Below are 26,339 nucleotides of genomic sequence, written 5' to 3'. Positions count from 1 at the left end.
TTTTGTTCTAACAAATGACATGGACTTCAATTCTGCATATCAAATAATATAAACTTTTTGGCGATTGTAGCCATTTTTTCATTTGTCACAATTGTGTAAAATTGTGTAACGTGTATTTTTATTAAATTTTCATAAGGATAGTGTCAAAAATTTTCAAATATTAATTAATTAATATTTTGAGTAATTGAATGCTTTAAATAACAAATGTAAAATTTAATTTCAGTCCAGAAGAAAAGATTAGACAATTAGAAAAAAAAGTAAATGAGTTGGTAGAAGAAAGCTGTATTGCCAACAGTTGTGGAGACTTAAAATTGGTAAGTTCCTTGACTCAAAGGAATAAAGATTATATAATTTATGAGAACATAGAATACTGCTCTAGTACATTAAAATGAAGTTTTTGACTTCTCACATTGGATTATAAATCTTTTTTTAGGCTGTGACATTAAGAATTGTTTGGTCAATTTGTCAAAACAAAAATTTTTACTTCATTGACTGGATTTAATGCTGTAGGGAAGATAGAGTCTTAGATTCTTGCTTTCTACATCCTTTAAGGAACTTTTGCCTTTCTCTTGGTTAGTCTGTCTCTTTCTGATATCTAGTCACTCATAGCCCTGCTGTTTCATTTCTGGATATATCTCAGGACATCTTTAAAACACTTTTTTTAAGTAAGTGAAATTGTGTAAAGCTGTAATTAGTGTTCATGAATTCTCTCTGCTTTTATTTCCACTATTTTGGGCTTTTATAATGGCGATGTATATATAACGATGTTATGAGCTATAGGAACAGCTAATAAAGTTTTCAAAGCTTATGGACTTTCATTTTCAGTTTTAAGAAAATATTTAAATAATTTTAGTTGTTTAATCACTTTCCTACAGAAATAATTTGTGAGTATGACAGCAAATTCAGTTATTTGTTTACTATTAAAATTGGAAGTGTTTATTGGATAATATAACAAGTGTCTGGATTAAGTATCTGTATACCTAGTTTCTGTTCATTTAACTTTTCTCAAATCCTTTACTCATCTTTAAATGAGGGACTTTGGTTGACTTTAGAGCTCTCTCTTATCTCTAGAAGTCTATGATTCTCAGAAATCTAATTACTTGTAGCTTCTGCCCTGTAGTTTTTCTGGAATCAGATAAAATAAGTCTTTTCATTTGACAGCCTTTCAAATTTAAACACAATCTGTTGTGTTCTTCCCTTGTCACTCCCCCATTTTCTCTAACTCACCCCAAATCTTTAGCTTTTCTTTCTATATGATGCATTTAGTCCCCTAATGATATTAGATGCTATTCTTTAGATGTGTTTCAATTTGTTACCTTTGAGTTTAAAATATTGTACTCCAAATTAAAATGTTTTCCAAGTTTGGTCTGACCATCATAGACTTTCTATAATGAGATCATCACTTCCCTTGTTCTGAGAGCTAATACTCATATTAAACTTTCAGGCATTCATTAATCCAACATATAAACTACAACTTTGTCATCCCTCAATTTGATAGCTGTGCTATCATTTTTTTCCTATTGTCAATAAAAATATTGTACCAGAACAGGGTTTCTCTCATGTGTTAGTCCTAGTCATTATTGATTCACCATCAGTTGTTTTTGTTTTTGCTTTAAAAATGTTTGTAAATTTAATTATTGATGTTATTAAGAAAACATTTACAATACACTTGTTTCTCTTAAAAAATGGGATGTGTGAGTTTTTTGTATCTTTAGGAAAAATGTTCATACGTCATGCTCCTATATAAAATCATATAGTCATTATATATAAGTTGCTAAAAGTTCAAAAATAGTTTAAAATTATGTGATTTAAGGCCCTAGAAAAAGCAAAAGATGCAGGAAGAAAGGAGAGAGTACTGGTGAGACAACGTGAACAAGTGACAACTCCTGAAAACATCAACTTGGACTTAACTTACTCGGTATGTTCTGAAATATTTGCAAAGTAAAATTATTATCTGTATTTGTGGATCATAGTGCAGGCAAAACTCACTCAACTTTGTTATTATGTTCTATGGAAAAGATAATGCTAAACGAAACAATGTTATATAGGAAAGTTTGCTTAGATCAGAATGGATTGTCTAATTCAAGTCTAAGGCTAGTGGAGTTTTGAAATATTATTATAAGATTGGTTTAAAATTTTAACAACATTGTTGCAAAATAATAATTAAGAGGTAGGGCTTCTGAGTTTGGCAAGCACCTCAAGGTGCCTAAGTAAAAAAGCTATGAAGGGAGTGGAAAAAAGATGGAAGTCCCTTAATTGCCAATATAACTACTTTTTTGTCTAAGTGGATTTTTCCAAAGATATGTACATCTATTGTTGGAAACTATTTTCTGTTGCTAAACATAGTTTTCTCATCATAAGAGATTTGAGAAAGTAAAGATTTCATTTTAAAGAAGTGCCTAAAATATCATCTTTGTGTTTTTATCTATTATTTTTAATGTCCTGTTCAATTTAACAAACATTTAAGTGCCTACATACAAGGCATTGGGCTAGTTATTGAGAATACAAAGACAAAAGCACAAGAATTTACATTTTACTATGGAGTAGGGTTTGGGAGTGGAGATTACTACATGTGTACAGATAAATATTAAGATAATTAGAGAAGGGAATGAATATTATAAATTGAGGGGAATCAGGCTTCACAGAAAAGGTGGATCTGAATTGAGCCTTGAAGGAAGTTAAAGATTTTAAGGAGGAAATGAAGAGAATTCTAGCCAAGCAAGAGTACATTCTAGACAGTGCTTTCCAATTATGGAGAACATCCCATGGAAAGAAGAAATGAAATGGGATGCCAATTTTAAAGTATAGGTTAGAGGCAGTTTGGCTGGAATGTAGAATTGATGAAGAGGAGTAATATAGAATAAATCTGCAAAAGTATGTGAGAAACATTATAGACATTTGTATTTTAGACTGAGAAGTTTGTATTTATGCAGTAAGTAATAGAAGTGACTGAAGTTTTGTTGTTGGAAAAATTATGGAAATGACATTGATCAGACCTGTGTTTTAGGGATATTAATTTGACAACTATATGGAGAAAATCCTTTATTGGAGAAGAAGAGGTTAGAAGTAGAGAAAAGAATTAGGAGACTATTGTAATAGTATAGATAAGAGATAATGAAGAGATGAACTAAGATTGAAGGTAAGTACAGAGTGAACAGATGTGGAAGTGTTGTTAAGGTAGAGTTTATAAGACATGGTAACTGATTGATGGGCAGAGAGAAAGAAGAATTAGGGATAGATCCAAAGTTAATAATTTGGGTTATTGGGAGAATAATAGTACTCTCCCCTCCCTCCCCCCCAAAATGGTAATTTTGGGGGGAGGAAAGAGGTCTTGGCCCAAAAAAAAAAAAAAAAAAAGTTTTGTCTTGGACATGTTTCTGAGATATCCTTTTAGAGATATAAAGAAAATGTTTGGTGATATGAGAATATAATTTATATGGTTAGATTCAGAATAGAGAGGCAGGGTTAGAAGCATAAGAGGTTATGATAACAAAGGAATTTAAAATTTAACCCTTAGAGATATCATAGTAATGGTGAAACCTAAAATGTAAGTATTCTTATGTGTGACTGAGATATACTTGAAGGTAAAGGTTGGAGTTAGGACTCCTTGCAGTTGGAGACTGATGAAATTAAAGTATTTGTGGGGATATCAACAACTATACTGAGATCTCTAAGTTAGGAGGGCAGGAGGGAAGTTAAGAGAAAGAGAAACACCTAAGTGCTGGAATGGATAATACCCTGACTAGATTAAACTCAGACTTTTCACCACTTTTCATCATCATTCCACAATGGCGGGAGACAAGGAGTGTGAAGAAAATACCCTATGAGGGGAGAAAGCTCTTGGCTCCTGTTCTGTGAGCTCTTTGAAGCACTGTTAATTCTTTGAGGCAGGAAATCTTTGATGTCTCTGCTCGGGATCTGACTGATGTAAGCCTCCTTCAATGTAGCCCTCTTGTTCCTCTTGTCCTTAGAGGGTTGGGACCTTTCATGGACAGAGTTTCTTTTAATGTAGGACCTCTACCACCTCTGACACCATGTGGCTCAGGACTACTTTGGTTTCTATGACCCTTGCAATGATCTATGACAGCCATGGTGATTGACTCTTCAGGGAAATGGCCTGAACACATACTTTTAAAAATATATAGTAATAGTTTTTTATTTTTCAAAATGCCTGCAAAGATAGTTTTCAACATTCATCCTTGCAAATCTTTGTATTTCAAATTTTTCTCCCTCTCTCCCTACCCTCCTCCCTTTCCTAGACAGCAAGCAATCTAATATAGGTTAACATGTGTAATTCTTCTCAACATATTTCCACATTTATCATGTTGTATAAGAAAAAAATCAGCTCAAAAAGGAAAAAATGAGAAAGAAAAGAAAGCAAGAAAACAACAACCACAAAGGTACAATTACTATGTTGTGATCCACATTCAGTCCCCATAGTCCTCTCTCTGGATGCAGATGGCTATTGGTTTAAAAGGCCTGTACTCTCCCCAACTGTAATAATCCCTTTGTTATGTGATTGCTTTTTGGCTGATAGATCACCTCAGAGTCCTGACCTTCTAAAGATTCCTTGGGTGTAACCTCAACTGCCATCATACTCCACTTGTCTTTTGATTGATATCTTGGAGCTGGGTTCCGCCTCTCATTTCCCTGGGTCAATCCACATTCTGAGGCCCAGTGGAAGTCCTTGTGGCATTTTGGACATGGAGTTTTAGGTCTTTTCTCAGCCTGGCTTCTCCCTCTATCTCCATATCTACATTGGGCTCTTAGATGTCCAACTTTTCCACATTGAAAACAGCGACCTTTGCCAAAAGGGACCCTGTCTTCCTATGTTCATCATTGTCTGAGTATAATAAGCATTTGTGCCCACAGCGTCGTATGATCTCCTCTAAAGAAGCATCTTTGTTTAATCCCCATATAATTCTTTTGCAAACCTCATTGTTATTTTCCATAGCCAGATGTCTGGTCATTATTTCTGTAGCTGCATTTCTCCAATAGTTCTTTTGACAGCAGTTTGCAGACATCCCACAAAATCTGCAAAAGGTTCATTGGGACCATGCTCTATTTTTGTGAAGGCTTCCCCTCGATCTTTCTGTCCGGGGAGGGAACCCCAAGCTTTTATTGCAGCCTTAGAAATTTGCTCATACACTGTTATGGGTAATCAATATGTTCTGAATTCTCTCCATACTGACCTTTACCTGCTAGTTGGTCAAAAGTGAATTGTGTGTTAACTTCTGTTTCCCTATTGCATCTGACTTGAATCCTACATAATTCATGATACTCCAAAAGCCACAACAAGTTTTGTCCAGGTTCTAAACATGTCCTTACTATTGATTTCCAATCATTTGGGGTTAGGATGTCATAAGCCAAACTATCTAGTAACATCTTAACATAAGATGATGTAGCCCCATAAAGAGTGCAGCCTTTTTTCAAATCCTTAATTTTATCCAAATCAAAAGGAGTATGTCTTCTACTTTTTTGACCTGAAAAGTCAAGCTCTTCAATCACAAGCATCTATAAAATCACTTACATCCTGTCCTCCTCTCTTAACCTTAACTAATGCTTTTTCTAATTTTGTCATTGTCTGCTTCACAGGCAATTCTGTTTGTGTCACTGCCTCTCCCACTCTTCTTTCTCCATCCATGAAAGGTTAATTGAGGGAGTAAATGGGAAATGCTCCTGTTGCTCAGAATTGTACTTAACTCCATTGTTATCTGATTGATCCTTTTCACCTACTTTAGTTGGATCCTCCCCCTTCTGTTCTTTCTTCCTTTTCTTTAGTCTAACACTTTTTAAAGCCACTTGGATTAAGTTGTATGTATGAAGTGTATCTTTGCAAATTAAGTTTGGTTTGGAATTGTAGTGTTCACCTTGTTGTTCTCCTACTAATTCCCACTCATCTAGATCCAATTCTTTTTCCATAGAAAAACAAGGACATATGACCTGTACAATTTTTAAAAGTTCAGTGATCTCCTCCAAAATTATAATCAATCCTTGGCTTTTTATAACCTTGACAATGCTCACTAAACATTTTTCTTGAACAGAAACAGAAGGCTGTTTTTTTTTAAATTTGCCCCATTTCACTGGAATTCTACTTTGGCAAATAGTTCCTATTTTAGGGGCAGCTAGATGGTTAAGTGATTAGAGCACTGGTCTTGAAGTCAGGAGGATCTGAGTTCAAATGTGGCCTCAGGCATTTATCATTTCTTAGCTGTGTTATTCTAGGCAAGTCACTTAATCCCAATTGCCTCAGCAAAACCAAACCAAACCAAAACAAGTGATAGCTCCTATTTTAGATTATTTTTAAAAGGTGGTTTAATTCTAGTAGCTAGACTTGTTATAAAAAAATAATTATCATATATTTTTTTTATTTCTATAGGTTCTTTTCAATTTGGCCAGTCAGTATTCAGCTAATGAAATGTATGCTGAAGCACTAAACACATATCAAGTTATAGTGAAGAATAAAATGTTTAGCAATGCAGGTAGGTAATATCTTTCTAAAGTGTTGATGGTTTCATTTTACATTGTGATCATCTTATTCCAAAATTGTTTGTGTATAATATACTTATAATCCCACTCATATTCATGATTTATAATTTTGTAGTTTTAATAAATATATGTTAACATTCTTTATTATTATCAAAGGTTCGTAGATTTTAAAGAGACTTCAGAGGCCATTTAATTTTGTGGTGTCAAACTCAAATATAATCTGTCCATAAGGATCCCTGCAGGTCACATAATGATTTAGTTTTAAAAAGTAATGTTATTCATGGTTTATTGTGTCTTTATTTTGTTAAATTTTCCCTATTACATTTTAATCTTATTTGGCCCCATTTGCTAATATTTGATTCCTCTGCCTGAATTCAGACCCTAAATTGAAGTTTGGAGCACATCTAAAGCATCCCTAAGAAATGGTCAGCCACCCTTTTTTGAAGACCATAATGTCAAAAAAAATTTTAGGCCAGGTCATTCTACTTTTGAACTACATTGATTTTTAGAAGTCTAATTCCTTCATAGTGTCCCTTTTTTGATCCTAGTTCTGCCCTCAGAACCTAAGTAGAAGGCTAATATTTTATCCATATAACAAACCTTCAGATATTTAAAGATCATAATCCTGCCCCCTATCCTGCTACTGTTCTTTTTCTCTATCCCTCTAACTCCAGGATTCTCATCTTTTGGTTAAAAGTACTGAAGTTTTTTTTTTTTTTTTAATCTGATCCTTTTATGACTTCTGATCCCCCCTGCTTTCTGATGACCATTTTCTGTGCTCAGTTTGACTTGTCAATATCATTTCAAAACTATGTCCAGAGCTAGATATATACTCCCAAAGTAGTCTGACCAAAGTAGAATACTGTAGGAGCTATTATAGAGCAGATGATAACAGGAGTATTAGTTTCTTTCTGGGTTAAGTGGATTACAAAATGATCAAATTTATAGTTGCAGTAATTATTATTTAGATACTTCTAGAATAAATTTAATCATGATTATGGCAGTAAATGTTTAATAATCAGCTCTCTGAGGGAAATGTATGCACAATACATTTTAAATTATAATATTCTATATCAACATTTTCTCCATATCTTAAGTCTAGATAAATCCGCATGTATGAGTATTCATACTAATAAATTAATAATCAGCTCTTGAGAGTTAATTCAAGCTGACTCCAGTACATCCCTGAAAAAAATCTTCATGTAAGAATCTGTATTTTCAGAAATATATTGTGTGGAAGTCTTCATTATAATGCTAGCTGGTAACATAAAGTATAGGACAACATTGAAAGCAAAAAAAATTAAAGTTTACATTCACATAATATTTTGTGATTACAATTTTTCCATTTTGCAGATGAGAGAGCAGAGCCTTTTATATGTTAAATGACTTTTGCAGGATAATATAGGTTATAAGAAATAACTCTTAACCCAAATCTCCTGATTCCAAGTTTAGTACTCTTTCATCTGTTTTAATCTGAAATATTCTTTTTATTTTTTAAAGTTTTTTGATGTCTTTTGTTTTACAACAGTTATATCCAAGTGTATTCTAATCCCCCCAAATCTTCTTATGTAACAAAGAAACAGCTATAATTGATCCTTGTTATTTATAGAATCCATATTTGTGAATTTCCCTCCTGTCTAAAATTTGTTTATAATCCCAAAATCAATACTCCAGGCACTTTTTTAGTGATGAACATGCACAGAATGGTGAAAACTTGGTAAGTCAGTATGTATGGGCAACACTCCCATAATGTATATAAATATGTCCTTTCATTATCCATTTTAGTGGGTTTTTTATTTTTGCATTTTTGTACTTTCTAAGGTTGGTGATTTCAGTGTTTAACACTGTCCCCCAAATCTGTGCTGAAGAGATAACTAGCAGTTCCTAAGGTGGAAAAGATAGTAATGTACCATATGGGAAAAATGTGTATTAAATAAGCTTCTTCAGGCATGAGCAAGTGCTATTGGCTATGAATCAGATATTCATGCATCAACAATTGGTGCATCCAGAAAAAGGAAGAAGGAATTTGCCAATCTCTACATGAGATCATTCTGGAGAATGTTAAAGTAAATGTGACTAGAGGCTCAAAGAATCCTAACTCTGTAATCATGGTTCAGTATTCACTAGTGTTTGAAATTTTATAGAATATAATTACGTGAATGATGAGAATGACCTGGATTCCCTCTGTGCCATTGTATATAACATTCTACAGCTGTAGAATCCCATTCTCAACTAGTGAAGATCTTTTTCAACACCTGTCCTCTGGAATACTGGTCATTACTTTTAAAGTGAATTCAACTACTTTCTTACTTTGTTTTAATTTGTATCAGTATAGACATGTATTCTCTTGGCTGTACTTTCTTTATTCTGTATAAGCTCATTGAAATATTCCCACATTTCCCTGAATTCTTATAAAATTTGTTATTTTTTATGGTACAAAAATATTCCATTACATTTATATATCACAGTTGATCACAGCTTCTTTCCAATTGATAGGTACTCACTTTGTTTCCTAGTTTTTGCTAATACACACAAAAAGACTTCTTGTGAATATTTGATATATGTTTGTTTTTCTTTGAAGGTCTTTGATTCCTTTGGGATATGTGCTTTGAAATGGGATTGTTAAGTAAAAGGAAATGATAGTTTAGTAACTTTTTTTTTTTTTGACTATTTTGCTGCTCTGTCAACTGTGCCTTAGTAGCACAGTTGTTACCCTACAAATATGAAGAGCCAAGCAACACCACAGATTGTACTTCCCCATAATGTAAATTTATTCCTAAGAGAATATGGTTTCTAATGTAGTACTTGTATTTTGTGACAAATTCTGATTAGCATTATTAACATTTTAGTAGAAATGTGTGATTTTTACACTTTGCTCTTGTAAAGAAATGGATGACTGATGATACAGAAAGAAGGCTGTTTTAAATACTGTCAGGAAAATTTTTATTTTGTCAGCTTTTTAAAAAACTTTTTGTTTATTAAGTTTTTCTTTTTGAATAAAGAAGGTTTTAGTGGGGAGATGTATTGGGTATAAAAAGCAGAGGAATTAATAAAAATAGAAAAAAGTACTTTTTTCTGTTAATATTAAAAATTTGCTATAATTTAGCTTTAAAAACTTTTTTTTTTTTTGCTATTGTTCAGTTATTGAATCATGGAACATACTGCCTGTGACATTTTCTTGCCAAAAATATTTTAGTGGTTTGCTATTTCCTTCTCCACTGGTTTAAAGTAAACAAGCTTAAGTGACTTGACTAGGATCACATAGCTGGTAAGTTTCTGAGGCTGGATTTGAACTCAGGTCCTGAATGCAATCCCAGCTCTCTGTCCACTGAATCATTACTCTTACATTTATTTTGTCTGATGTATTATTTCTCATAAGATTGCATCTCCAATTTTATCCTATCATTAGGAATATTGTGATTTGTTTTATAGGTTTTTTTTTTTAAGAAACTTATCTTTTCCATTAAATGAGGTATCCCTGTGCTTGTTCCTTATACTCATATTTTATTACGAATATTAACATATAAATGTGTAAATTTGATTTAAAATTTTAAAACCTATTTATACTTGAAAGGTCTATTTAGCCTTGTAAGTCCACTGAAAAGTTTGAAAAGGTAATATTTAAAATCATTTGATGGTACTTTAACTAAGATGGGAAAAAATAAATATAAATTAGAATTGAATATCACACATTCATTTAATTTTTTTTATTAGGAAGACTGAAGGTAAACATGGGAAATATTTATTTAAAACAGAGGAATTATTCCAAAGCCATCAAATTCTATCGAATGGCTCTAGACCAAATTCCAAGTGTCCATAAAGAGATGAGGTGAGTTTGTATCATAATAACAGTAATAATATCTGATGTTTACTAAACATCTAACATAGATTGTCTTTTGAGCCTTAACAACAATCCTGTGCTACATATATATTTAATCTCTATTTTACAGATGAGGAGACTGAGGCCCAGAGAAGTTAAGTGATTTGCTTAGGGTCACACAGCTAGGAAGTATCAGAAGTGAGATTCAAACCCAAATCTCCTGACTTCAAGTTCAGTACTCTGTTCTTCATGATTCTTGAAAAAAAAATTTTTAATTTAAAATTTTAATGTTTTTTATGAACAAAATTGTCTTTACTAACTCATTGTTGGAAGGGCAGGTGTTTTCATTTGTTCTGGAATTTGTAAAGATTCATTTTTAGTAACTCAAATAAGCTGTACTTGTGACCAAAGTATACATTTACAAGGATATTTGCTGGCCATGGTTAAGGATATCTTCTGTGGTCAATAGTTAAAGCTTCATAATTAAAAACTAAACCTATGGGTAAGCTACTAACCATTTCAAGCAAAAGTCCCAAGGGGTTCTATGTTCTTCCAGTAGTACTGTGTAAATTTAGTAATAAAGCAGCAGGAGAAGGAATCCCTCTAATATCATATATGAAAAGAGGATGTAGAATTTTCTATGTTCTTCAAAAAGTCATAGATAGAATGTAGGTTTGGGGAATATAAGGAACTTTGCAATTCAATGTCTGCTTAGTATTATCTTCTCTGGCCACTACTGGATTCTGCTCTGAAAGTGTAGCTGACATTAGATATATTTAGTTTGTCATATCTTTTCAATAAAATATATTTAGAGGGGCAGCTATGTGGTGCAGTGGATAGAGCACCAGCCTTGAATTCAGGAGGACCAAATCTGGTCTCAGACTTAACACTTCCTAGTTGTGTGACCCTGGGCAAGTCACTTAACCCCAGCCTGGGGGGGGGGGAATATATATATATATATATATATATATTTAGAATAATCATGATTAACAATATTTATTAAGTACATACTAAATGTAAGGATCTGTGCTAAATGCAGAGGATACAAATAATCACTTAATTTTTGTTTATATGTGCTTATGAGCATGCTAAAGGGCCTCTAGCATGCTGGGTAGATCTCCTGTGGTCTACTTCTTGGAGTATATAATAATAGCTAGCATTTATTTATGTAGTACTTTAAGGTTTGCAGATTGCTTTTACAAATATCTTATTTTCTCTTCACAATAACAGTGAGAGGTAAATGATGTAGTTCAGTCATGTCTGACCCTACATGACTCTCTGGCTTTTCTCGATGGACTTTGCTTGGCAGACATACTGGAATGGTTTGCTATTTCTTATTCCAGTATGTCCCCATTTTACAGATGGGAAACTGAGGCAAATAGGGGTTAAAGACTTGCTCAAGGTCACAAAGCAAAGTGTCTTGAGGCTAGATTTGAACTCAGATCTTCCTGACGCCAGCCCCAGTATTCTGCTAGTGTGCCTACTGGTAATCATTTAATAGGGATAGGCATACTTTTCTAAACTCATTCATTTGGCAGTATATTTTATAATTTAAACTTTAGACTAAAATTGAGTTCAGAAACATTCATTCACTTACCCTTTTTTGTAAATTGTATCTCTTGTATTTCCATTCCAAACTTTTTCAGTACAGAAAGAACCCAAATATCAGTTCAGTGATGTGACAACATGTTATACTTTGTATATTTGAAATTTAATTTCATTTCATGTTTTGTCCATTTTTGTATAGTTAGGATGAACCAGAAAAATGATATATTTTTCTTTTATTTGGATCCTAAAACAAATTTTCCCACAGTTTTCAAAATTATTGTTTTTTTAATTTTTCAGAAATTTCAGTAGCAAAAATGTATTTTTATATTTCCCTCCTCCTACTCCCCTCCAAAAGACACTGTAAAGAAGTATAACAGTATAACACTTTTCCTTACAGGAAAGTTAGAGAAATAGAAGAAAAGTTATGAAAAGTGTGTCTCTCTTTTTTTTAGGATCTTTTTGTTGTTGTTTGTTTTTTTTAAGTGACTGGTCCAAGATCATATACCTAGAAAGTGTGTGAGTGTCCTGAATCTAGAATTGAAATCAGGTATTCTTGACTTCATAAGCAGTGCTTTATCCACTGCACCATTTAGATGCCCATGAAAAGTCTTAAATGTCATGTTGGGGAATTTGGATTTAAATAAGATTATTATGTATGTTTATTTCAGGATTAAAATAATGCAGAACATTGGTGTTACATTCATTAAAACTGGTCAGTACTCAGATGCTATTAATTCATTTGAACATATAATGAGCATGGCCCCAAATCTGAAGGCAGGCTTTAATTTGATATTGAGCTATTTTGCTGTTGGAGATCGGGAAAAAATGAAGAAAGCTTTCCAAAAATTGATTGCTGTTCCATTGGAAATTGATGAAGATGACAAATACATTTCACCAAGTGTGAGTATGAAAAATACTTTTATGTAGTCAACTTTTAGGTTTTTTTATTAGTAAAAAAACAATGTATGAATCCTAAATCATGAGAGAGAAATACTCAGAGATATTTGCCTTTTGTTTACTGACCTTTTAAAAAAATTTTTTAACTTAGTTTATTCCCCTCATTTCTCCCATCCCTGAAAAAAGGAAAAAACCCCAACCTTGTCACAAATACCTATAGCCATGAAAAACAAATTCCCACATTGGCCATGTTCAAAAAAAGTTTCATTATGCATTTCAAGTCTACAACTTCTTTGCCAGGAGATAGACCATCATTGGTTCTCTAGAAACACTGTGTTGATCAGAGTTCTTAAAAAGAGTCTCTTTAAAATCAGTCTTTCAAAGATATTTTTTCTTTATATTGTTCTCCTGGTTCTGCTCACTTCAGTCTGCCTTAATTTATGTATTTCCAGACTTCTTTGAAACCATCCCTTTCATTATGGCAGTACATTATTATGGCCATTACATTCATATACCTTGATTTGTTCAGCCATTCCAAGTTGTTGAATATTCCCATTAGTTTCTAGTTTTTGTCACTACAAAAAGAACTAACACATATTTTTATACGTATGACTCCTTTTCCTCTTTTTTTGGCACCTTTGGTGTATAGTAATGGTAATGCTAAGTTAAAGGGTATGTACAATTTAGTTAAGTTTTATGATATAATTCCAAATTACTTTATAGAATGACTAGACCAATCAATTAAAACATCTCTACTAACAATATGTTAATGACACATTTTTCTTATAGTATCCTCATTTTTATCATTTCCCTTTTTTGCCAGTCTGAAGGATTGAGGTAGAATCTCAGAATTGCCTTAATTTGTATTTCTCTAATTATTAATAATTTGGAGCATTTTTTTTTCATATACTCGCCTGTCTTTTTTATTTCAATCTAAGTAGTTTTGTTGGGCAACAAAAGCTTTGTATTACCGTAGATAATTCTACTGAAGAAAAAATTGAAGTTTAGAAAAAGTTTAGTTATTTTCTAAGATCAGTCTATCTCAACTTTAACATCTAGTCATTGATGAAGTTTGGTTAAAATTCATATATGATCAAATAGTAATGAAAGATTTTTCCAATTTTATTTTTAGGATGATCCTCATACAAATTTAGTAATTGAAGCTATAAAAAATGATCATCTAAGGCAAATGGAACGTGAAAGGTAATATACTATGTTTAATAGTTAAAATTCTTAAAATTAACTTTATAAAGTTTTATGTCCATTAAATGCATTGTATTTTATAAATTCAGCACATCAAAGTATTGAATTCACATAGTATTATGAAGTTTATAAACAACTTGTTTTCTACTTGCCTCAATTAGTCCAGAGTTTTATTCACCTCTCATTTAACTTTCTTATTTCTAATTGTAGTCCCTTGTAAGAATGATAAGGTCTAGATTTAGGGAACCAAAATGAGATTAGGGTTTCTGGTTGTCAGGGAGTTAAATGATAAGGTCTAGTGGCAGGTGCGAAGTTCAGGGAACCATATGAAGAGGTTTGGCTCCCCTGCATCCCCTTGGGATTTGGAGCAAGAGTAGGGAGTTTTTGGGTACTCCCTTCTGGTGTTGCAGAGATTCTCTATAAAAGGAATTTACAGACCTGAAAACCTAGATTGATAAAAGAAGTTTTATTATAGGAATTGGAAAGTAAGGTTAGAAATCCTGACAGTCTGGTTAGGGAAATAGTTGAGGATAAGGAGAGGATAACACTGGAAAAGAATATTCCAGTGGACAGAGGCCCTTGGCATAGCAAGCATGGCATAACTGGCATGTTTGGAACTTTTGCAAAGAGAAGGTTTTATATTGGCTCTTTTATAAGCCTTGGCTACAAGCTGGGGGTTGCTCTTGATGGGGCTAGGTACAGCTTGAGTTGAATTGAATAGAAGATCTTCATTTGAATAGGATTGGAATTCTTTAGCTCTGGACTGAACCAGCCCCACCTATATAAACCACTTTACCTGATTCCCTGGGGGGGTCTCTCACTGAGGCAGGGTTGAAGAAGATTTTCTGGGTCAAGGGATGGGTGCATAATCCATCATGAATACTGAGATATAACTCTTGTCATACACATAGTCTCATTTTCCTCTTAATAGTATACAAGTTCAGTTATACCTCAACATCCTATTCTCAATGTGAGGAATATTTTGATTTGTTCCTTTCCCTTCGGTATATGGAGGAGGATCATGTTGGCCATATAACCATTAGCATTGCAGAACTTCTTCCATATTCCGGGGAATGGAGAAGTAGAATGCAGAAGGTTATTTCAAGATGCTTAGGAGATAGAGATGGATCCAGGAGATGCACCAGGATGATTTGACACCATGGGTCCCAGTTTCCTTGTGCAAGGCACTTTTCCAGATCATTAAACAAATCTTTTAGTAGTTTTTATGTCTGTTCTTTAGGTTGCTCACCTCTTTTCTTCCTTCTACCAAGTCTTTGCTTGAATACCTTGAATGTTTAAGAACTTGCCACTTGCGTAGCTTATTCTGTTGTTTTCTCTTTCATTAGTCTGAGCTCCTTGAGGGCTACAGCTTGCATTTCTTTGTATCCCCAAAGCTTACTCGAGTACCTGACACAATAATATTCCATTACTTAGACAATAAATGTTTGTTGAATGACTAATAATTCTATATGTTATTAAAATAATTGCTAACTATAATTCCTTATTTTTCTATAGATGTTTAATATTATAAAGAATTTTTCTTAAAACAATGCTTTAAAGTAAATAATTCATATTTTTAAAATCTTCATTTTAAAGATAAAGAAACTGAAGCATTGATTAAATGACTTGCCCAGGATTATTCAACTGATAAGTATTAGAATAGTAGAAACTCTTCCTTATATACACTAAGCAAAAAATCTGCTCTTGTATAATAACTTCCATTGTTGATGTTCTGGGCTTCTAGGCCAAGTACATTAAATTTAATGCTTCTTAGATATTACATCTGTTCAGATATTTGAAGTCATTGATAATGTGTTTCCTAAGTATTCTGTTCCCTGAGCTTAACATTTCCATTTCTTTTGTGTTACTTCTATAATGTTATTTTAGTCTCATCACAATACATATCTGACTCATAATACATATTTGCCTATCTTAATTACTTTTCTACTTAAAGTGTGATTTTTTCATTTGTTTTCAGGAAAGCCATGGCAGAAAAATACATCATGACAGCAGCTAAACTCATTGCTCCTGTAATAGAAACATCGTTTGCTATAGGATATGATTGGTAAGAAATTGCTTCAGACTTGTTGGGCATATGATGATTCCTTTTTTGGCCGCAGGCCTAATTTTTTTGATTGTCAGTAGATATGGTTCCAGGATCTGCACTCTTTTCTTGTGACTACTGATAAGTCCTGTACAATTCTAATTGTAGCTCCAGCATATTTGTATTGCTTTTTTCTTCTTTCTTGCAAAATTTCCTCTTTTATCTGTTTTTTTTTAAATTTGGCAATAATATTCCTATATTGTTTTCCACAAAGGACCTCCTTACGGTAGTGATAGGTAGATTTTTTCTATTTCTATTTTCCTCATATGTATCATTCTAGGACAATTTTCTTGGATTATTTCTTGCATCATTGTGTCAAGGTTCTTTTTTAGTTGTAGCTTTTGTTACTCCAATTATTATTATTATTATTATTATTATTATTATTTTATTATTTTTTGCTGAGGCACTTGGGATTAAGTGACTTGCCCAGGATCACACAGCTAGAAAGTGTTAAGTGTCTGAGACCAGATTTGAACTTATGTCCTCCTGACTTCAGGGCTGGTACTCTACCCACTGCACCACCTAGCTGCCCCTCCAATTATTCTTACATTTTCTTTTCTTGATCTGTTCTCCAGATTCATTGTTTTTCTTTTCTTTCATATTCTGTTGTATTTTTTCATTCTTTATAATCTGTTTTGTTATTTCTAAGTGTCTCAACTTTACCAGCTACCTCTTGCTCAGTTCTCATTTTCAAAGAGTTATTTTCTTCCAGAACTCCTTTTCTAGTTGGTTGACTTTTTGTTTTTCCTCAATGTCTGTATTTGATTTTTAAATTTTTTTGAGTTCTTTTACAAATTCTCTCTGGGCAGGGAGCCATTTCACATTACTCTTTGGGTAGAAGAAGCTTTTTTTACTTCAGTGTTCTCCTTTGAAGATGAACCCCAGTCTTTCCTATTACCATAGTAAGTTTTTATGGTTGGATTCTTTCTTTTTTGGTGCTTCATTTTTTTTTTTAAATGAGAAGTATTAATGTAAGCACCTCTAATTGTGGGGTGGGAAGATGATGCCTGTAGCTTCACTTCTGACCAGGAACCCCAAATCAAAAGCTTCCCCTTTCTGTAATGCAGGCAGCCAGCAGCATCCCTGTCTCACTGCCTCTTTACTCACTGTTAGCCACCCAGAACAGCTTCTCTGCAGCACAGCTGGACCCTGTTTTTCTAATCAACAGAGGTTTCCTCAGTCTCCCCAGACTTAGACCTCCCAACTCCTCATGCTGTCTGGGAAGTGAAAGTTCCTGTGGTTTCTGCTGAAGCTCCAACCAAATCCAGCTAAGCTAGTGCCAGGGGACCCCACTTAGTGTTTCTGTGGAGCTAGCCCAAAATGTGTTTGCATTTCACACAGGTTAATCCTCTGCCTTTCTTCAGATCTTCTTAGATTGTATCTGGAGGATCTCTGTTCTGACACAAGTCTTCTGGATTTTTCATCAGTCTTTGCATCTGAGGCACAAATTTGTTCTGTTTGGGGGAATTTGGAGATCTTGAAATTTACTGATCTACTCTGCCATCTTCTCAGAATCCTCCCACAAGTTCAACTTTTTAAAAAAATATTTCTTTGTGGAAAGTTTAGAAAGAAATATTTTACACGTTGTTGCAGTCTCAAGTATAGCCATATAGTCTATTTTCCAACAGTGTATTTAGTATGTTAAGAATTATATGTAATTTTCAGGGTGTGTTTTAAAACAATTAGATTTGGCTCCTTGGAGACCTAGAGTGCTTAATTTACCATTTAATATTTGGCATCTTATGCTTATAAGTATGGCTGCTTTTTGATCTTTACTACCTGAGCCACTTGCTATTCACTGCCTCACTTACACTCCTTTTTTTTGGTAAGGCAATTGGGGTTAAATGACTTTCCCAGAGTCATACAGCTAGGAAGTGTTAAGTGTCTGAGGCTAAATTTGAACTCAGGTCCTTTTGATTACAGGGCTGATGCTTTAAACCCTACACCATCTAGCTTATGTTCATAATGTGAAATTTAAGCCTTGAATAGTAATAAAATAGTAATAAAAGTAAAAAAAAAAAAAAACAGCAAAAACTCTGTACTCAATACATAGGAATAGAGACTCACAAAATTTTAGGGCTGGAAAGAAACTTAAAGATTTTATCCCCCAACCCTATTTTTTACATAGAGCTTCCAGAGATCAGATTATATGCCCAGTAGTCATCTAACTACTTATTTGCCTCTTTTTTTTTTTTTTCCCCTGAGGCTGGGATTAAGTGACTTGCCCTGGGTCACACAGCTAGGAAGTGGTAAGTGTCTGAGACCAGATTTGAACTCAGGTCCTCCTGACTTCAGTGCTCTATCCACTGCACCACCTAGCTGCCCCCTCAGAGAAGGAACTTAAGAATCCAAGTTTTCCTCATTTTGTATCAAATAAATAGGACCTATATGGTTTTCTGATTGCTATTTTACATTTTATCATATTTGATTTTTTCAGTAACAGCATAAATTAAATATGATAACTCCCATCTTCCAGGTGAAAAAAAAATAGAGATTCATATGTTTTATATAGTTCTAGTTACTCCTCCTGGTAGACAGAGAACACTGCAAACTACATGCTCATGGTACATTGCTTTCCTGTTCCTCTGGTAATAATAGGAATAGAGATGAAAGATTGTCAGAGTGCTATCTAGTCTTTAGCCATCTTACATTTCCCTTAATAGCAATGTTACTTCTGGCTAGATGCTAGGCACTTGCTTGTGTGTTGAAACTCTGTATCCATATTTTTGGATCCCTCTTCATTTTTAGGAAACATGATTTCTACCTTGTACACACATCCATAGAAGAAGAAACTTTTATTCATGACATTTGTTGCAAACAAAAGTAGTATATGTTTTTGTTTCTTAAGTTATTTCAGGTGAATTTTGAGAGATTAAAAATGTTATATCCCATATTCATTTGATATATAGCAATTACATAGCAAATATAGTGTTTAGTCAAAATGAGAGGAAACTTAGAAATTTTTGAAGTAGTCCAAAGGATAAAAATATGTTTACTTAATAAAAACTAAGTTTTATTTTTAACATATTTTAAACATATAATTATTGTTTGTCTGAAGATGTGTTAACTTGTTCAAACAGAAAGCTTAGCTTACCTTAGCTCACCTAAAATATGACTTTAAAATACAAGTATTTTGTAAAGCTCTGTAGAGCTAGAATCATTTTTTGTATGACTTGAAATAAAGTTGTTTTGATTGTATTTGTAAATCTGCTTATCAAGAAGGAAATTATGTGTTTACAGATAAAGCATAGCATTAATTTAATTATATTGCCTACATTATTATAGCAAAGGTTTCTTTTGACCTATAAAATAAGCATCTTTTATGTTTTGTTTTGAAATACCTAAATTAGCCAGCTTTGAAGAATCATTTAAAGCCATTCAAAGTCACAAGGATTAAGCAAAATAAATAGACTCTTCCTATGTGAAAAACTCATTTAGTGATCTTCCTCCCCTTTCAAATACATTCAAATACTGTTCTTGAAATAAAATATTCTACAAATGCTTTTCAGTATATATATTTTTTGGTTTATTTTGTTTTATTCCAATATGGGATTACTTCAAAATTACATTACCAGTATGTTGTGGCCATACTGATTGAGAGCTCAAAGTATGAGAGCCCTTTGATTTCAGAGGTGAGATAAATAAGGTGAGAGACACCTAGAGTGGGAAAAGAGCTCCACTTTATTATGCAGTCAGTCTGATTATTAGTAGGGACACCTAAGCATGACCTTTATTGTCACAAAATGAAATATCAAAATTAGTATTTACCAGGTAATTTACACAGGATTAGTAGAGCATAATAAATCCTTATTAATTGAAGGAATGTAAACTAATCCTCTCACTTCAAATCAAATACTCCTACTAGAACATATTACATTTGAGCCTAATGTGGGTTAATATTCCTTTCTAATTCCCAGCCCCCATTGGATCTGAGCTAACTCGGGCTGTCCCAGCCCCCATTCTAATGATCTGCTCAGGTTTCCCCAACTCCCACCCCCAGCACTAACAGTTCCTTATCTAAAAACCCATTGAATTCTATTCAAATTGCAACCCTGGCTAAAACCAGCCAGGAACCAATCTGGGACTCCACCCATAGGTCCCTTTCAAGATTACCAAAAACTGGAGTCTACTCTTTGCAGGAGTCCCAAACATGGCATCCTTATGCTGGCTATGTCAAGGGTTCCTGCCCGCCCAGTGCCAGCCCTGGCCCTAGTGTCTTTCTACCTTCAACCTTACTTCCAAACCCCATAATAAACTTCTTTTATTAATCTAGGTTTTCAAGTCTGTAAATTCCTTTACAGAGAACTCTTGGGCCTCTACTAGACCTCATTTAACTGTGTATTCTTGCTCACAATCCAAAGGGGTTGCAGAACTCTATTTGATTCTCTGTACCCCAAACCTTCCACTAGACCTCAATTAACTCTAATTTCATTTAGGTAACCCTTATCTAATTCTCATCAAGCCAACTTGCAAAAACCTTGTGGAAGAGGTTTTTCAAAATTATTTTAGAAACAATAAGGCCAAAAAAAGTGGGGTAGCAAATATATATTTCTTTAAATTTTTCCATTATAGGTGTGTTGAAGTAGTAAAAGCTTCTCAATATGTAGAACTTGCAAATGATCTGGAAATAAATAAGGCTATTACCTACTTGAGGCAAAAGGACTTCAACCAAGTAAGTCTTTGTAATATTATTAAAAGATAATAGTGCTTGCATGGAATATTACATAGAATAAATGCTATTTCATACATTTAAAAGTAGGATGTTTTGCTTTTACATTAATTAAAAAGTACAATTCAAAAATCATAATGTTATTTATCACTTTGTTTTAAATTTATACCCATTTCTCATTTTAAAACAAGGATTTCATATCATGAAGAATTTTTTTTTTTTTTTTTGCTGTATGTGATGCTTTAAATTTTATCAAAAAATTAAAATTTCAAGTTCCTTAACTTTGTTTTCATGGTTAACTTCCTTATAAGAGAAGCAGTTCTCAAATGGTTGGTCTGTGGGTTGCTTTTTAAGTGTTATGTTTTCAATAAGGCAATGCTTATGTTTTTGTTTGGGGCATGGAACAGTACTTTATATTGTTATTAAATACATGTTATTGAATAATATTGTAATACTTTATATTTGAATTACATTAAAACTTTTTTGTACATTCACATTATGTCATTTGAGCATTATTTTAGTAATATAGCATTAAAAAACAATTTTGACTTTCAGTTGAGATATTTTTTTCTACAGGACTTGAGTTAGATTTGTTGGGATTGTGTATCCCTCTGACATAGTATATAGGCAAAATCATTTGAGAATTGTTATCTTGGTTGACAAAGTTAAAAAGGTTTTGATGACAATAGATCTTTATAATATTTTATTAATAATATTTTCCTCCAAGAAATTTTTAAATTTTAACTGTTGAAAATATAATAGATCATATTTTTCCTTGTTTCTTGAGATTCATTTACATCAGCATGAGATCTGATGCCATTCTTAACTAAAATATCTATTTACATTATCAATGTCTTGATGTTAACAATTTTAATGGTTTTTTTCAATTGTCATTTTCACTTTCTCTTCAACATTGCTGCTTTTATTTGTCTCTTGCTTTTTGTTTATGTCCTGTAAGTATGAAGAGGTAGGTATAATAAAATGTAGGTGTGAAAGGAACACTGTTAAGTTTAAAATAATCAAGATCCTATGCATACAGTGGGCTTATAATAATTATTTAATGATCAGCATTAGTGTAGAGAGGATAAGACATGATTTCTGCTGTGTGGTTACTTCTATACTTTGAAAGAAGATGCTTCAGTCTCAGGAGCAAAGTATTTTGCCATAATGATTTGTGCCTCTTTCAGAGAAGTAGGAAAAAATGCTTTTGTCTGAAACCAGATTACCAAAGGATTAAATGAATTGTAGAGATTGTTACTGGCTATTAGTAATAAGTCACACATTGAATATTGAAGAAAGGATTATATAATTCTAGGGATAAAAATTGAAATAGAGAATATAAACAAGCAGCACATATGTAAAAAGCAGTATTGTAAGCTATGTTTATAATGGTAAAAAGAAACAACATTCAGATTAGATAATAATTATCCTTTGGGCAGCTTTATTTTAAACTTTTATTTTCTAATTCTCAAACTTTAGCCAATTAAAATGGCACTTTATTTTAAAGTACTTAAAGCAATATTTTGTAAAAGAGTATTCATTGGATACCTAAAGAATCATTATAAAAATGTCCCTTTATGGAAAACTAAAACCTGAGCCAAAAAACTGACAGTGTTCTTTCCATTAGCTTTAGTCTTTTTAGAGTAGTTTGTTGTGTAGAATCTTAATTGTGTGTGTTTGTTGTTGTTTAGTCATTTTTCAGTTGTGTCTGACTCTTCATGAACCCTCCCACCTTTTAGGATTTTCTTTGCAGAGATACTGGAGTTGTTTGTCATTTTCTTCTCCAGCTCATTTCATGAGGAAACTGAGGCAAACAAGGTTAAGTGACTTGTCACACAGCTTGTAAGTGTCTGAGGCTAGATTTGAACTTAGGAAGCTGAATCTTTCTGAATTCAGGCTCCAGAACTCTAACCCCTGGAGCACTTAGCTGCTCCTTAGAATCCTAATTACATGTGCCAAATTATGTTTCCATAATTTTTAAGTCATTTTCTTTTTTAAAGTTCTGTATTACTATAGACTTATCTTTATAATATAGTATCATTTTATTAAAATAATTTATTTTAAGTAATTGCTCTTATATTATTGACTTTAAAATGAGTTTTTAGATTTATAGTATACTTGTTTTTTTAAGACAAGATGTATTTTATTTCAAAATGAATGCTTATGTTATGATTATATGTACTAGGTAGAAAAACTGAATTACAAGGTATCATTGATTAATATAACATATCACTGCTATACCATTTTTCATTTAGTTTTGCAATTAGTTAATAAGCTTTAAGTACCACATTCTTCCCTTTTAGTATTATGTTATTATAACTATAACAAATATTATAACTCATAGTTCACATACTATAAATCTTTAAGTAAAACAATTATATATTCATTATAAAAGCATTAAAAATGAAAATTTATGTATTTCAATGTACAATCAAAGTAAAATAAAGTGTATAAAGTTGAGAGATACAGGGAGTTAAGGTTCTCATATTAACAGTTGGGTGATTGTATGTGGAGACTGTGAGGTAGCTACTACAGCATGAGTAACATGAGTCAGGAATGTTTGTAAGTTGGAGAGATTCCATGGCTTTCCACAGAAGGTTTCTCTATTCTACATAAGGAAGTAAGAAAGATTCAGCAGCGAAGAAGTTATTCTAGGAAAACAAAGTACCCACAGAGTCATAAGTTCTTCCTTTTAGTTTGATAAACATTTGAAGTTTTTGGACTATATACCTCAACTGTGATTTAAAATAATGTGAGACTCATGAATAGGGAAAATTTTAAACTAATAATTGACAAATATCCTTCATATCATGAGATTGCCACACATTCCACTGTGTTATTTTTTATTTTGTCAGCATGTTTAGGAGGCCTCTTGACTCCTGTCAATTGCTGATGTTACGTATAATATCTGACACTAACACTTTAAATTTGCAAAGTTTGCAAAGCACTTTATGTTTCATTTTATTCTTAAGGGAAAAAAACAAAACCTGTGGGATAAGTACAATGGGTATGATTTTCCATCCTTATTGGTGAAGAAAGGCCCATGAGGATAAGTGACTCAGCCATGGTTATTCACTTAAGACAGGTCTGCCTGTCCTGGTTCTGGAAAAAAAAAATTACTTTTGCTTTTTGTTTTTGTTTTTTGATGAGGCAAATGGGGTTAAGTGATTTGTCCAGATAGTAAGTATCTGAGGCTGGATTTGAACTCTGTCCACTATGCCATATAGCTGCCCCTTATAATTATTTCTAATGACTTCATTTAGCACATAATTCTTTTTCTTCTTCAAATGATTAAAATGTGGTAAATGTAATTTGAGTTTTCAATATGAATACAATTTCTCTCCTGTATAGTAAAATACTAGAAGATAAGGACATTCTACTGCTTTCAATATTCATTTGATTAATGAATGAATCATATGGTTCATAGATTTGGAGATAGGCAGGATCTTAGAGATCCTCTAGTGTAATCTCTTGTTTTATGAAGAAATTATCTGAATTCTCTTTGAAAGTATATAAGTGCTAGTACCAAGATTTCCACTCTGTTTCACCATCAGAATGATTTTTTTCCCTATCTTCCTGCTCTTTGTCTCTTCTATAATTCCTGGTTCCCAGTATCTGCTTACCATGCTAGATATCTGCCCACCATTTCTCATTTAAGTTTGATCAGGAGAATCCCACATTTAGCATATCATTAAGTATGTTTTTTAAATCTGCATTTTCCTTGGAATAAATAAAGATATAGTTACAAATAAAACCTTGGTTAATGAAAATTTCTATAATAAGGTCGATACTGTGTCTTCTTAGGTAATATGATAGTAGAGGAGGGGGAAAAAAAAGATGAAGAGTACTTTGATGCCAGAGTACTTTATTGGTAGAATTAGGATTGTTTTTTCTTAGTCCCTTTCAATCACCACTAAGGACTATGATTTTTCAACACTTCACAGCTACCTGCTGCATATATTTTCTTCAGTTTTATTAAAATAGCAAGAGGAATTTATCCTTTTTATTTAAATTTTATTTTTTGGTAGCCCAGATTATTTGAACACTTGTATTAGAATTATATGCAAAAAACTGATGTAGGAAACTTTCTTTTACCCCAAAATACTAAAAATGTAATCCCTTTTTCTTTTTTTATTAATTTTATAATTATAACATTTTTTGACAGTACATATGCATAGGTAATTTTTTACAACATTATCCCTTGTACTCCCTTCTGTTCAGAATTTTTCCCCTCCTTCCCTCCACCTCCTCCCCTAGATAGCAGGCATTCCCATACATATTAAATATGTTATAGTATATCCTAGGTACAATATATATGTGCAGAACCGAATTTTTTTTGTTGTTGTTGTTGTTGCAAAAGAAGAATTGGATTCGGAAGGTAAAAATAATCTGGGGAGAAAAAATAAAAAATGCTAACAGTTTACACTCATTACCCAGTGTTCCTTTTCTGGGTGTAGCTGATTCTGTCTATCATCGATCAGTTAATCCCTTTTTCTTTAAAGGGCAAATGTGTGTGTTTGTTTTTTAAAATTTGTTTTGTTTTGTTTTTGTTTACAAGGATATTAAATTTAAAATATTTACTTAAAATAAATAAAAAGTTAACAGTTTCATATATATATATATATGAATATAGAATCCTATTTTGTTCTTTACTAATTTAAATTTTTTAGTTTTTCAGTGTTTAAGTTCATGATTAATTTAAATTAAGCCAGAGAAAAATGTGATGATCGGCTGAGAAAAAAATGAGTATGAAGGAGAGTAGAGGTTGTAGTGAGAATGAAAAACGTTTCACAGTGAAAAAGAGGGAGACTGAAAGGAAAGATTAGGAGAAAAAAAAACTTAGCAAACTAGGGTAGGGTTAGAGTTAGGGTTAGAGTTAGGTGTGGTTGGACATCTATAATTTAATTCAAAGCTCAGCACAAATACCATTTCTCATAGGATATCTTTTTGCCCCTCTTTTCCCACAACATTTTAGTGACTAAGAAACATATCAGAATATCAGACTAATATATGGCAGCCTAATTATTTCTTCAATAAGGAAAAATTTTGGACTAGAGAGATAAAGATAACAATTTTACACTTTGGATTGCCTTGTTAGCTACAAAACATTCAAAGACCCGGAAAAAACTTCCAGGGTATTGGCTAGATCTTCAGTGAAGAATTTGTATGAGACCATGAATAAGAATTTTATATGATAAGGAGGACTGAATGTCAGCACTGGTAGAGCAAGTACCTGCGTTCATGATATCAATTCATCAAAACAGCAGAACCAAAGGGGCTATCACACATCCTATAATTTTCTAAATTATCTTCAGAAATTTATAAATTTAATTTCATCTTTACTCATAAAAATGCTTCTTAGCAATTATTTTGCCCATACTCATATTTAGTAACTTTCTGCAATGAAATTCAAATCCATATCTCTTAAATCTGAATCTCTAATTCTCTTCATTCAATAAGTCATTTGATAATCATCTAACTTTGGCACGAAGAAAATTTGTGTTCTGAGACATTTTGGGATAGTTCTAAGTGTTAGGAAATTGTTTTCTTTAAATAGTCCAGATCTTCTACTTTACTTCTTGCCACCCCATTGCTCCTAGATATGTCCC

The 26,339-nt window shown here is 32.7% G+C and overlaps 1 protein-coding gene across 5 annotated transcripts in view; it reads left to right on the top strand.

Annotated features, from left to right (window-relative positions):
• The window catches only part of IFT88 (intraflagellar transport 88), a 96,929-nt gene that overhangs the window by 11,143 nt on the left and 59,447 nt on the right, over positions 1-26,339 (top strand). For all 5 annotated transcript variants that reach the window (XM_074303686.1, XM_074303685.1, XM_074303683.1 and 2 more), the window contains 8 exons: positions 224-314; positions 1,814-1,918; positions 6,380-6,482; positions 10,204-10,318; positions 12,526-12,757; positions 13,887-13,957; positions 15,936-16,022; positions 20,634-20,733. In XM_074303686.1, coding sequence (XP_074159787.1) covers positions 224-314; positions 1,814-1,918; positions 6,380-6,482; positions 10,204-10,318; positions 12,526-12,757; positions 13,887-13,957; positions 15,936-16,022; positions 20,634-20,733 — 904 coding nt within the window. The remainder of the gene's footprint in view (positions 1-223; positions 315-1,813; positions 1,919-6,379; positions 6,483-10,203; positions 10,319-12,525; positions 12,758-13,886; positions 13,958-15,935; positions 16,023-20,633; positions 20,734-26,339) is intronic.

This window comes from Sminthopsis crassicaudata, chromosome 3 (assembly GCF_048593235.1).
Source record: "Sminthopsis crassicaudata isolate SCR6 chromosome 3, ASM4859323v1, whole genome shotgun sequence".
In the NCBI taxonomy this organism is placed as follows: domain Eukaryota; kingdom Metazoa; phylum Chordata; class Mammalia; order Dasyuromorphia; family Dasyuridae; genus Sminthopsis; species Sminthopsis crassicaudata.
The sequence above is the reverse complement of the archived record's forward strand: the minus strand, read 5'-3'. Positions and strand labels throughout refer to the sequence as shown.